This window comes from Anastrepha ludens, chromosome 3 (genome assembly GCF_028408465.1).
Source record: "Anastrepha ludens isolate Willacy chromosome 3, idAnaLude1.1, whole genome shotgun sequence".
NCBI classification, from domain to species: Eukaryota; Metazoa; Arthropoda; class Insecta; order Diptera; family Tephritidae; genus Anastrepha; species Anastrepha ludens.
The window spans coordinates 120,326,426-120,340,557 of record NC_071499.1 but is presented as its reverse complement, the minus strand read 5'-3'; the positions used below and the strand labels follow the sequence as shown (position 1 = coordinate 120,340,557).

Here is a 14,132-nt window from a genome sequence, read left to right as displayed (position 1 = left end):
GGTATTCATCAGTAATTCTCACAAATCTTATTGACTCATAATTTTTGTTTACATCAAGCGAGAGAAACAACTATTAATTGGAAATAATGGTCGATTTAATTATTATACGAATATTTACAGATATATTTTGAATAGTTGAATATTGCTAAAAGAGGGAAAATACGAAATATATTTTTTATGCTTAGCGTATATCGATATATTTACATATCTCTTGCAAAGTCTCTTTAATTCCAGTCATTAAAGCAAATGTTAGTTTTTACTATTGTTGTAACAACATAAAACATTTTCATAAATTTTTTGGGAATGCTGCTAGAGGGGCAGTAATGGGTATTACTTTGCTCATTGAGCACTTTTACTCTCGAAAAGTAAGGGGAAATTTCAAATCTATTGACTTCTCTGCCACATTTCATGTCAATATTAGCCATGGGGAACAGATTTTCAGAGCTATTCTCTTTAACAGACCGTTATTCGGCTCTGATCGCATTTGTCAGAATCTGCTGATGGGCTGCTGTCAATTGGAATGTGTTTACAAAGGTCACAGATTGTGTTGGTGATATGCGAAAAAAATCAACCAATGACACTTTATTGCCGTGTGTACAACGACTGATTGGACGAGTGTGTGAATATGTGGGAAATGATTGTGGAAGTTTCGGCTGGCAATAAGATTGTGTTGGTAATATACGAACAAAAATCAACACAGTTTTCGCTCATGTTGCTTCGTTGCCATCGAACAACGACTGATTGGACGAGTGTTTGAATACATGTGAAATGATCGTGCCGGATGATAGATAAATCTTTTCGGCTGCTACGTCACTTGGGGGGATTCGGCAGCCGAAGTTCCCCTCACAACTTTCTTTAATTTTTTTGTATTTCTTTATGGACCAGATTCCTGACTAAGAGTGTGTTGTACGAATTTCTCTTTAAATCTGCACCACAGTTCTGGTGCCCACACTCACCAACGTAAACGTACGCCCGTATCAGCTGTTACGATGAAACAACGATCTACAATACTACGGAACGGAAAGGGGTGAGTTATTTACATGGGGCTGTCATTAGTACGGGCATACGTTTACGTTGATGAGTGTGAACACCATTCACCTTTGATGTTACCGCGTGGGCGGAACAAATTTTACTTTGCACGACTTGACATGAATACCATTTCGAATGACTAGCGAAAACTGTATTCATCTGCATTATCAAGTTGGATGTGAGGCACATTCCTTGACCAATATCAATTATTTTATAACCGCTCTAGTATTTGATGACTAGATGAAGCTTTTCGGTATTCGATTGTCCAAGACCCCAATCATTGTCAGCATATCTCCATTTTATTCTATATCCAAAATTATGTATATTATATTGCGCCTAAATCTAAATGTATTCCTTTTCTTCACAGAGATTTTCTGCCTCGTGGCTCTGGTATTGTAACACGTCGACCATTGATCTTGCAACTAATTAACGGTATTACTGGTAAGTTATACTTTGCAATTAATTTTAATTATTTGCGCTCAAAATATTGTTTAATTTATATTTCTATTCAACCAGAATATGGCGAATTTCTGCATTGCAAGGGTAAGAAATTCACCAATTTCGATGAGATCCGCAAAGAGATCGAAGATGAGACGGATCGTGTGACCGGCAGCAACAAGGGCATATCCAATATTCCAATTAATTTGCGCGTCTACTCACCGCACGTACTCAATTTGACACTCATCGATTTGCCCGGTCTTACCAAGGTGGCGATCGGTGATCAGCCAGTTGATATTGAACAGCAAATCAAAGGAATGATTTTTCAATTTATCCGCAAAGAAACTTGTCTCATTTTGGCTGTAACGCCAGCCAATACGGATTTAGCCAATTCCGATGCTTTAAAATTGGCCAAAGAGGTGGATCCACAGGGTGTGCGCACGATCGGTGTGATCACCAAACTCGATCTGATGGACGAAGGTACAGATGCGCGCGACATTCTAGAGAATAAACTATTGCCGTTGCGACGCGGTTACATTGGTGTGGTGAATCGTTCACAAAAGGATATTGAGGGACGCAAGGATATCCATCAGGCGTTGTCAGCTGAACGCAAATTCTTCCTTAGTCATCCATCATACCGGCATATGGCCGATCGTTTGGGTACACCATATCTACAGCGTGTACTCAATCAGCAGTTGACCAATCACATTCGTGATACGCTTCCCGGTTTGCGTGATAAGTTGCAAAAACAAATGCTGACATTGGAAAAGGATGTGGAACAATTCAAGCACTTCAGACCCGATGATCCCAGCATTAAGACAAAGGCGATGTTGCAGTAAGTTTTTGATGCAGTAGAGTGGCGAGTGGTGGAGGGAATGGTGTTTTTTTATTGTTTATGTATGTGTATTTTTACCACACAGGATGATTCAACAACTGCAGTCTGATTTTGAACGCACCATTGAAGGTTCCGGCTCAGCATTGGTCAATACAAATGAGCTATCAGGAGGTGCTAAAATTAATAGGATTTTCCATGAACGGTAAGCGCGTGGAGGATGAGAGAAACTAAAGCTTTTTCAACACAATTAACTGCCATCAAGAAACGTTTTGTGACTCCATTTACGTCAGCTTTTCAGCTGATTCTGTCAAATTCGCTGAGAGCCGGATAACGGTCCGTTATTTGCCACAACTTCTCAATTCTTTTCACCATGAAATGTCCAAGGAATATAAATTGACGATTTTTGTATCAAAATGCTAGAAGTTGCAGTACGCTGCATTTTATACGTTTGAAATTTGTTTGTTTCGTTTTACTGATATCAAAAAAAAAATACTGATCGCTAAATTAAACGAAAAAAAAAAAATTGTGGTGAAAAAAGTAAAAAAAAAAAAAAAAAAATTGTGAAAAAAGTACTGATCGCTAAATTAAAAAAGAAAAAAAAAATTATGGTGAAAAAAGTACTGATCGCTAGTTCAAAAAAAAAAAAGTTTTTTGACACTCATCTCCTAATGCTAATTTCCTACACTGACTCTTCATTTTAGTTTACGCTTTGAAATTGTGAAAATGGCTTGTGATGAAAAAGAGTTGCGCCGCGAAATCTCATTCGCTATTCGTAATATTCATGGTATTCGTGTGGGCCTGTTCACACCCGACATGGCCTTTGAGGCGATTGTCAAACGTCAAATTGCACAACTAAAGGAGCCGGTCATCAAGTGTGTCGATCTAGTCGTACAGGAGTTGTCTGTTGTGGTGCGCATGTGCACAGACAAGGTATGTTCTATAGTTACACTTTGCAGCTGTTAAATTAAATTAAAATTAAATTAAAATATATATCATCCCTTTCCCCCTTCTCCCCAGATGTCTCGCTATCCACGCTTACGTGAGGAAACCGAACGCATCATCACTACACACATACGCCAGCGTGAACAGTACTGTAAGGAGCAAATTCTGTTACTCATCGATTTCGAATTGGCCTACATGAATACCAATCATGAGGATTTCATTGGCTTTGCAAAGTTCGTAATAATTTCTTATAATCAAAATATATAGTGAAATATGCTAGCTAATTTTATATATTATTATGTTTTTTTTAGTGCTCAGAATAAATCTGAAAATGCCAATAAGACTGGCACACGCCAGTTGGGCAATCAGGTTATACGCAAAGGCTATATGGTCATACAAAATTTGGGCATTATGAAAGGTGCGTCCTCAATATATTAATACGCAAGCTTTTTAATTTTAATGCAAATAGTTTAAGCGTACTTTTTCTCGTAGTTCATACTCGTACATATGTTAGCGAAGACTCGTTTAGCGTCAGCCATTATTTATTCTTTGTTGTTTTGTACATTAGTTTTATACAAGTTGCTATAAGTTAAATGCTAAATTCGTGGAGTGTTCAGTTTGGTCGGGGCGCTTGGTTATTCGTGTGTTTATCGGTGAATTGTGTAGACTGAGTTGTGGTTAAGTGGTGTGAGTTATTTTTAAGTTAAAGTTATAATAAATTTGAGCGTTTATTTTATTGTTATTTTCGTTGTTGCGTATTTGTCCTTATATTACTCTAATTCTTATGTTAAGCTAAGTAAGTACATACTAACAAATCTAAGCTGTGATTAGTTCGTCACAAAAGTTGATATATATTATAATAGTTTAGGGTACTAGTGTGAGAAATTCTGGAATTTTGACTATAATTGCACCAAAGAGCTTTTCGAATGACACAATTGACTGCTGGTTTTTAATTACTTCACTAACTGAATAATTAGCACCAAACTTAAAGCATAGAAACAGATAACTTCGCTATCCGGCTAAGAATAGGACTTAACATTATATAAAGGGTGGCGCTTAGATGTCAATAGTGAATAATTCCTTGGAGGTACCTTTTTTATGCTATCTTTGACATTTTTCAAGCAGGAAGAGGTAAAATTTTACACGATAGAACAACGCGTTAAAATTATTGATCGATCTTTAAGAACAAAATATGGCAAAATTCGCGCCTTTTTTTGGTGGAGCTATTCGTCTGAAAGAGTTGACAATTCAAAGGTTGATGAATAAATTTCGAAAAACTTCTTAAAAAGATCTAAGTGGTTTAAGCAACTTAGCACCGAGTGTATTGTCTTAGACAGGCAACCTGGCTAACCTAACCTAAAAATGTTGTGTTCAAATAAATAATTTATCACAAATCTGGCATCACCCGTAGTATAGAAACTAAATGTCTATTCACTGTATTACATTTGTTCACTTCTTCTTGAAACCAATAAACGAGAACACGCCGAGTCAAGGCTTGGCGTTTTACTACATACTCGTATTTTGAAAAAAATTTCAAGAATTTGTTTCTGTCGAGATTAGAAAAAGGACTGGTAGACCAAAAAATGAGCGTTCTTTTGAGAATATTTTTTCTGTAGCACAAAGTGTTGCTGAACAACCTTTAACATCGATATCTCGGCGTTCTCAACAATTAGGCATTTATAAATCGACTGCTCGTCTGTTTGACGGATTTTACCTATGGACATTTAAATGTTGTCATTTTTCATTTTGAATAAAAATAGTGAAAACTGAAAGAATGTACATTTTTAGATATTTTATTAAAAAAAAACAAATTGGCGCGAAACATAAAGTTAAATAAGTAAAAGTTAATAATTTAAGACATAAAAAAATTAAATAAATAGAAATAAATAATTTAAAATATAAAATAAAATAAATAAAAGTAAATAATTTTATTAAAAAATAAAATAACTAATTCAAAATGTGAAATATGAGAGATATAATAAAAATATTACATAAATATAGAAACATATAAAACTAATAACACTAAAAAAAAGTATTTATTGAATTGGATATAAAAAAAATCAGTAAAAACTACAATCTAAAAATATATAAAATAACACAAAACATAAATTTAAAACACAACAAAACTAAAAATACATACAAGAAATAAAAAGGACCAAAATAAATAAAAAATACAAACAAAAAACTTAAGGAAAACATAAAATTTAATTCAAATATAAATATAAATAAATAAAAATATAAAATGATAAAAATAAATTCAAATATAAAAAAGTAAAAATAAATAAATAAAAAAAAAATTATTAAAAAAATACTATAAATAACAAAAAAAATTAATAATTAGAAAAACTCAAACAAAAGAATAAAAGCTTTGAAAATATATCAAACTTTATCTTTATGCGCAAAACAAAACAAAAATAAACAATAAAAAAGTAAGCAATAAAATACTAAATAAAAAATAAAAAAAGAAAAACTTAAGGAACACTTACTCGAAAAACAAAAATAAATAAATAAGGGGAAAAAATTTACAAATAAATTAAAAAAAAAATTAAATAAAATAAAATAATAATAAAAAAACTATTAAAAAAAAATACTGTAAATAATCAAAAATGAATAATTAAAAAAACACAATCAAAAGAATAAAAACTTTGAAAACATATCAAACTTTATCTTATGCGCAAAATAAAAAATAAATAAACATTAAAAAAGTAAGCAATAAAATAACTAAATAAACAATAAAAAGATATAAAAAATCAAATACTTAAGGAAAACATAAAATTTAACCAATTTTACTTACTCGAAAAACAAAAATAAATAAATAAAAAATAACTAAGGGGGAAAAATTCACAAATTAAATAAAATATAAAAAATAAAAAAATTAAAGAAAATATAAAAAATAAAAAAATATATATAAAAAAATAAAAGAAGCACTTATTTATAACAAATTTACAAAAGTATGGCAAGCCACACATATAAAAAAACAAAAACGACCGACCTTTATGCCCCAAGAAATGTGCGAGACAGTATTTTATGCTGGAAAACACCATTCAATGGGTGATTTTAAATACTTTCACTGTCTTTACTTTGGTATGGTTTATGTTGATACTTTTTATGTAAACTTTCGCTCTTCTCATATTTTCCCCCAAGTAATTTTACCTAAATTCAAATGACTTCAAAAATCGCAATAAAACTTTTTCTTCTCGCTAACTCGTCTTTATTTATGTATGACTATAATGGTCTTTTATACAATTTTAGCTGGCTTTAGCTGACAATAAATTAGTTTCTATGACTTGAAATGACTTTGACCTACTTACAATCCTTTCAGGCATAGGGTGGTGTAGCCTCATATTCGAACGTGACATTACATGTAGTAACAAATTTGATGTCATCTATTACGATTTTTAACCGATTTTAAAAAATTATATTATGCACTCGTCTTAAAGGTTTTTGTTGATTTTGTCTTTAATATCTTGTCTTTAAAAAATTAAAAAATAATATGCAATTATAGAATTAAATCGAATTACTGCTATATTACAAGCTTTAGCACAGTTTCATATTAAACATTATGAGGTTAGGTAATATTTTTAAATACTTATTGTGTTTAGTACTAAAATTCGTTTTAGATTATTTAATGCTAATTTAGATTTTTCTACTACTTCGTTTTAGATTATTTTAATGCTTATTTAGGTTTTTCTACTACTTCCGCAGACGCTTTTATGCATATATACTCATAGCATTAATTTTTGTATTAAATTTGATAAATATTTGAAATTTGCAAGTACAATTTTTTTAGTACAAGATGCTGTATATTTATACTCATCTTAAGGCTGTTAAATAGTGATATTTTCAATATATTTTTCTTTTAGGCTGTTAATATGTAAGGTTGTTTTACAACCTTTTACTCGCTACTGCTAAAATTGCTTATAAAGCCATTACCGCAGACGTTTAAATATTGCTCACAGAGTTATTTTTTTAAGTGAAACATTTTGTTTTTGTATTATATTTTTAATACATTCATATGTGTATGGAAATATATATTTGTTTACATAGAATTCACTATAAGCCCACATATTTTTATAGGAAAATTAAATTTTCGTATTAAATTACGCAGTTAGTTAATTACAAGTTAGTTAGCAATTTTTAGGACTGCATAGCAATCAATTTTATGCTCCGGGCAAATTAAAATTTTTAATACCGTTTAGGAATTTTAAAATTATCTCTTACCTCTACTTTTGGTTACTTTTCGTGTTGTGATAATTTTTAGTGCTACATAGCAATGAATTTTACGCTCCACACTAATTAAAATTTTTAGTACAGTTTAGTTTTCTTATTATAATTTTTAGTATAGCATAGCAATGAATTTTACGCTTCAAAGCAAATTGAAATTTTTAGTACAGTTTAGAAAATTTTTCTTACCTCTATTTTTCTAATTATGAAAATTTTTATCATCAATCATCAATCAATTTTATGCTCCGAACAAATAAAACCTTTTAGTACAGTTAAATAAATTTAAAATTATCTCTTACCTCTACTTTTGGGTACTTTTCGTATAATAATAATTTTTAAAATTGCCTCTTACCTCTACGTTTGGTTACTTTTTTAATTATGAATATTTTTAGTACTGCATAGCCGTGTAACGTAACGAATTTTACGCTCCACCGCAAATTAAAATTTTTAGTACAGTTTAAAAAATTTAAAATTATCTCTTGCCTCTATTTTTAGTTCCTTTTCTTGTTATGATAATTTTTAGTACTAATTTTATAGCATTAATACTACAGGCAGAACAATTTTAGAGCATTTGAAATAATTAAGACAATTTTTCAGAGAAGCTCAATATTTTTGAACAGTTTTCTGATCTGTAATTTTAATATTCTACTTTTTAAATTCCTACCTAAAGAGCTTGTTATATCATTCCCAATATTTTATGACTCTTTTAGAACTAAGTATTCGTACTTTCAGTGAAATCTTCTACTCTGTTCTACTATTTTTTTTGCACTTGCAGAAAAGCTTTCTAATTTTTCCTTATTTAAAAATTTTTATGCGCTAAAAATGTTTGAATTTCGTTTTACTTGTTCCGTTCCGTATGCGTCTCGTTTTTTTTTTTCTTTACGTTACCAGTGTATGTTTGCTTTTTGTTTTAAATTAAAGTGCATGTTTCAACATAAATATGTATTTAATTTTCTATGTAAATTAAAATTTTCTGTCTCTGCTCCTATGTTTATGATTTTCTTTATTCATTTTTGTAGCATTGAAGCGATATTTGCCACAATTTCTTGGTTTGTATAATGCTCGATACTTTTTAAATTTTTTCCAAAAATTTAGTTTTAATGTTCGCATTTATGTTGCAACCGTTTAACTTCTTGCAATTCATAGAGAATTTATTTTAACCAAATATAATTAATTTTTTTTATGGTGAATTTTCACATTTATTAATTTTTTTTTTTTTTTTGATTTTTATGATTTTTCTTATCAATTAAAGTTTCGTTTTTGTTGAATATATTGCGAAAAATTCCTAAGCAGTAAAATTTGTTAATAAATGTGGAAAGAAAACCACTGCACTTGCTTTATTTCCCTTTACGTTCGTTGCGCATGCGTATAATTTTCGATTAAGCGAAGGTCCATATGCATAAATGTTTGTTTTAAGTGTGTGAATAAGTGCGCGTGCGTTTTGTGCCCGTTTAGCGAATTAGCTGTCGTAGCGAGAGAAGAGAAGACAGCATAAATTCAGGAATACAAATGAGGGTTATGAAGTGAGGTTATGTGGAATTTAATTTGTGGGTTTTTATAAATGTTGCAATTCCATTTTGAATTATCGACGTAGAAGAGCGTAAGAATTCATGTGAAATGAGCAGACTGCTGTTGAATCCCCTGTGAGGTATTAGTCAAAGTTATTCTTACAATTTCACTTCGGATGACCAAACGTTGTAATTTATCATCCTTGTCTTAATCCCACCTTCTCCTCTGTTAGCGCCCTCGTTATTCTTTCGTCTTTCTAACCCCACAGTTGTGAGGAATTTTGTCAAATTTTTACTATATTTTTTTCTCTGTTCTAGCGAGCGGGTCTCTCTTTCTTCATATTTACTCACTCCTTCCTCTCCTCCCATCTTCCTGTAACTCTTGAACCTAACTCAATTTCCCTCTCATGTATGATACATCTTATGTATCTCTTAGTACGATTTTTTACCCCTTCCTCTCATTTGCCTCCTACTGTTGCCTGACTTTAAGTGTTAGTTTCGTTAGTGTTGGTTTATCTCTCGTCTTTCACTTTCTTCACTTCTGGGGTGCCCTATTTTTAAATACTTTATTATCTTTCCTGTTCTATCGGGGGGTCTCTGTTTCTCTCTATATCTCTCCTTATTTCTATCTCTCCCTTTATTCTTCTCTCCTTTTCTTTATATATCTCTCTCTCTCTCTCTTTATACTCACTCACTTCTTTATCTCTCTATCTTTTTTCCTATAACTCTTTAACCCAAGATATTTTCCTTTTAATCCTAGTAGAACCCTCGGGGCTCTTCACTTAGTTCTTTATCTCTTTTTTTCACATCCTGCTCTCTCATTTCATTTGTTTCCTTTTCTCTTCCACCCTGTTACCTTTTGTACTGTCTTTGTCTCAACTTCCTCCTATCCGTCTTAGCCCTCTTTCATTTTCTTTACACACTCTCTTCTCGCACATTAACTACATTTCTCTAATTTTCTTCAACCTTCTTTCCGTTTTGAATATAAAAAACCTTAGCGTTGACAGCGATTTATTCTCTTTCCTCTCTTATTTCTTTCTACTTATTCGCTATATTTTTCTTCTCTCTTTAACGCCCCATCTGTCTTCAGCACAAAAGATGTGAACGTTGACTTGCGATCTTCTTTTTTAATATATTTCTATTCTAACCCCTTTACTCCTTTCCTCCCTTAACTCTTTCTACATACTCACTCCTTTTCTCTTCTCTCTGCCCCCTCTCGTACCACTATTACTCCCGCTGCCAAAGCTAGTCGCGTAATAATCCTCATTTGTATTTCTAGACTTGAATTTTAGCCGTTGTAATGTAAATATATTTTTTTTAAATACATTTTTTTTTATATCTATTTATGAGTATTTTTAAAATATGTCTACTTTTATATGTAAATAGTGTAATAAGTCGATACTTAAGCTAGTTTAGAACATCTTAGGTCTTACAGAGATTTATGTATGTATGTATTGTAAATTATGATAGTCTGTACTTGTATAAAAATTCATATTTCATGCTCATGCAAATTCAATACAAAAAAAAAAAATATTTCTAAAATGTTAATAATCATTTTTTTTTCGAAATTTTCTTCTTTTTTGTCTCATTCCATGCACGTCTTATTGCTATATCTGCATTTCCTCATCGTACAATTGCTGTTTATTCGCCAATTCTTCTTGCGCTTCTCATCTTTATATTTAACAACAAAATTTCTACACCAAAAATATCACAAAAAAATAAAAATTAAATTTCAAATAAATATCACTGTGCTCTAACTGTCAAATGTACAACAAAAAACGTAACAACAACTGCAACAACTCTAATCGAATTGCACGGCAAACCGCAACCTTTATTTCCCTGGGCAAATGGAATTGACACTCTTCACTTACAACATAAAACAAAACAAACAAACAAAAAAAAAACAACTACATTTTGAAACACCTTCCACTTTCCGCCTAACACCTCCTTCATACCGCCTACACCTTTACTATAATCTTCTTGCAACACTGTTTTTTTTCAACACCACAAAAACAACACAATATTGCAGGCGGATCGCGTCCCTATTGGTTTGTCCTGACATCGGAGAGTATTTCCTGGTACAAGGATGAGGATGAGAAGGAGAAGAAATTTATGTTGCCGTTGGATGGTTTGAAATTACGCGATATTGAACAGGGCTTCATGTCAATGTCAAGACGTGTCACATTTGCTTTATTCAGTCCAGATGGACGTAATGTTTATAAGGTTAGTAATTTTTGTAAAGTACAAAAAAATTTTGCAACGTGTAACTACCAAGACCACGTACAAAAAAAGACAACAACAGTAAATGAAAAAGCAACAATAACAACTAGAAAAAAAAAACAGCATACAAAAAACATACGGAAACCGCGCTAAATCAATGTCGCATGATCTTATGTTTAAATTTTTTCCAAATATTTGGTTTTATAGAGGAAAATTATTTCACGGTTTATTTGTTTAAAATAAAAAGCTTATTTTTTAATAAAGTAAATGACGCGCTACACAGCGCTAAAACTGAATTTTTTTGTTAGCAAAAAATATGTGGTAATAAACACTTTTTTTTGTCAGCCTAGGGGCCTCTTGTTCAGATAATTGACCAATTTTAAGCCTGATTTGAAGACTAGATACGTCCTTTATTTACGTCTTTAATTTATCTTCAATATACAAAATTTGAAATTTAAAAGAATATATAATATGTCCAAATTGCTTTGAAAAGTTTTTTTTGTTTTTGTTTTTTGTATTTTTTGTATTTTTTCTTTATTTTTTCTTTATTTTTTTTTTTAATATTTTTAATTTTAAATTTAAAAGAATATATAATGTGTCCGAATTGCTATAAAAAGATTTTTTTTTTAATATTTTTTTATTTTTGTTATTTTTTTTGTATTTCTATTTATATAATATAACATTTTTTTTTAATTTTTCCATTTTTTTATATTTTTTATATACATATATATATGTATATATAATATTTTTATTTTAATATTTTTTTAATTTTAATTTAAAAGAATATATATATATATCCTATAAAAAGTTTTTTTTTTATTTTATTTTGAATTTTTATTTTTGAATGTTTTTATTTTTTTTTTTATATATTTTTTACTGTTTTATTTTTTTTAATTTTTTATTTCATTTTTTTTTAATTTGTTTTTAAATTTTTTTTTTAAATTTTTTTATATCTTTATTTTTCTATTTGTTTTATTTATGTATTTTTTTATTTTGTTTTTTTTTTTATTTTTTATTTATTTATTGTTTGTTTTTTATTTTTTTTGTATACATTTTATTTGCATATGTGCTGTGTAGTGCGTCATTAAAAATATTCGAGTTAATTTATATAAATATATATTTTGGTAATGGATTAAGTTGCGTAAAATTCTTAAAAAAGAAACTACTTTACTTTAATTTACTTGCCCTCTATACTATTGTGTATTGCTGTATGTACATATATATGCCTCTCTTTCTTACACACACACTTTTGTACCCGTTATTAAAGTTGAGTTGAGTTCGTTGAGTTGTATGTATGTAAGTGTGCTCTCTTTTGGCATTTATTTAATTTGAACAGTAAAACGCGTGAATATAACGGAAAAATTTGCAACTCTGTGTGGCAACAAACTGTTTGGTAACGGCGTTTAAATTTTTTTGTATTTGATAAAAATTACTATGTTTTTATCAACATTTTTCCCAGCAACAAATTTTCACTTGTAATATGCGTTGGCGTGGCATGATTTTTAAAGCAGCAATTACTTACATAAAAACCTAAAAAACAAAATTAGTAATGTATTGAATAGTGACTTTGAAAACTATGCCATTGCCTGCTTTTGCATATTTTAAATGAAAAATTGTTTAATAAAAAATATATAAATACTCGCATTAGCTCTTCGTAAGTAGCCACTTGCTGAACGTTTTTTCTTAATTTCTTTTTAAACACCAAATTTTTTTATTGATTTCCTATTTTATTTTCGAATACTTACTCACCGTACCCAACTTCCCATAAGAAAAAAATAAAATTGTTTTTTTTTTTATTTTTTTGATTTTGTTATCTACCACTCCTGTTGCTCATTTCAATTTTGTTTCTTATTATTTGCATTTGTGTTGTTAAAAACGAAAACTTGAATATTTATTAATATGTGGTTTTTGTCGCTCTCCAACATTTGCTTAGGATTACAAACAACTCGAGCTTTCTTGTGAGAACGTTGAAGATGTGGAATCGTGGAAGGCCTCATTCCTACGCGCCGGCGTGTATCCTGAGAAACAAGTCGCACAGGAAAATGGTGATGAGGTAAGTTGTTTTGCATATTAAAAAGATATCGCGTTTATGTAATTTTCATGTAGGTATTTACTATGTAATCATGCACATATACTCGTATTATGGGTACATAAATGTATTTATACTTGTACTTCGTCCTTACATAAGCCTCAAAGTAGCTAAAATTTTTTTAGCTGACTATTGAAAAATAAGTGAATATTAATTAAGTGTAATATACTAAAATTTAAGGCATTTTCAATGAAGTTTAAATGAAGTGGCTTAATTCATTTGTTTTCTGTGCTTTTAATAAAAGTAATTATTCACATCGTGAAAATTTAAAGCATCTAATAGATGTACCGAATTGCCGAATTGCAAAGTGGCTGCTCTATGTCCTCGTTAATAAATAAATAATTGGCGCGTACACTTCTGTTAGGTGCTTGGCCGAGCTCCTCCTCCTATTTGTGGTGTGCGTGTTGATGTTGTTCAACAAATGGAGGGACCTACAGTTTCAAGCCGACTCCGAACGGCAGATATTTTTATGAGGGGCTTTTTCATGGCAGAAATACACTCGGAGGTTTGCCATTGCCTGCCGAGGGGCGACCGCTATTAGAAAAATGTTTTTATTAATTTTGCTTTCACCGAGATTCGAACCGACGTCTCTCTGTGAATTCCGAATGGTAATCACGCACCAACCCATTCGGCTACGGCGGCCGCCAGTTAGCCTCACGAATTCCATCTTTGAGGTCTTGAATCGACCGTGGGCTGTTGGCGTAGATCTTATCTTTCACGTGGCGCCAAAGAAAAAATCACAAGGTGTTAAGTCACAAGATCTCGGTGGCCAATTGTGATCACCTCTTCCAGAAATAACACGGTTCGGAAACTTTTCCCGTAAAAGATCAATGGTTTCGTTGCTTGT

The 14,132-nt window shown here is 30.8% G+C and overlaps 1 protein-coding gene across 3 annotated transcripts in view; it reads left to right on the top strand.

Annotated features, from left to right (window-relative positions):
- LOC128858919 (dynamin) overlaps window positions 1–14,132 on the top strand; it is a 66,540-nt gene that overhangs the window by 22,132 nt on the left and 30,276 nt on the right. For all 3 annotated transcript variants that reach the window (XM_054095501.1, XM_054095500.1, XM_054095502.1), the window contains exons 3-10: window positions 1,397–1,470; window positions 1,546–2,302; window positions 2,388–2,504; window positions 3,004–3,232; window positions 3,320–3,477; window positions 3,556–3,662; window positions 11,006–11,199; window positions 13,130–13,249. In XM_054095501.1, the coding sequence (XP_053951476.1) occupies window positions 1,397–1,470; window positions 1,546–2,302; window positions 2,388–2,504; window positions 3,004–3,232; window positions 3,320–3,477; window positions 3,556–3,662; window positions 11,006–11,199; window positions 13,130–13,249 (1,756 nt within the window). The remainder of the gene's footprint in view (window positions 1–1,396; window positions 1,471–1,545; window positions 2,303–2,387; window positions 2,505–3,003; window positions 3,233–3,319; window positions 3,478–3,555; window positions 3,663–11,005; window positions 11,200–13,129; window positions 13,250–14,132) is intronic.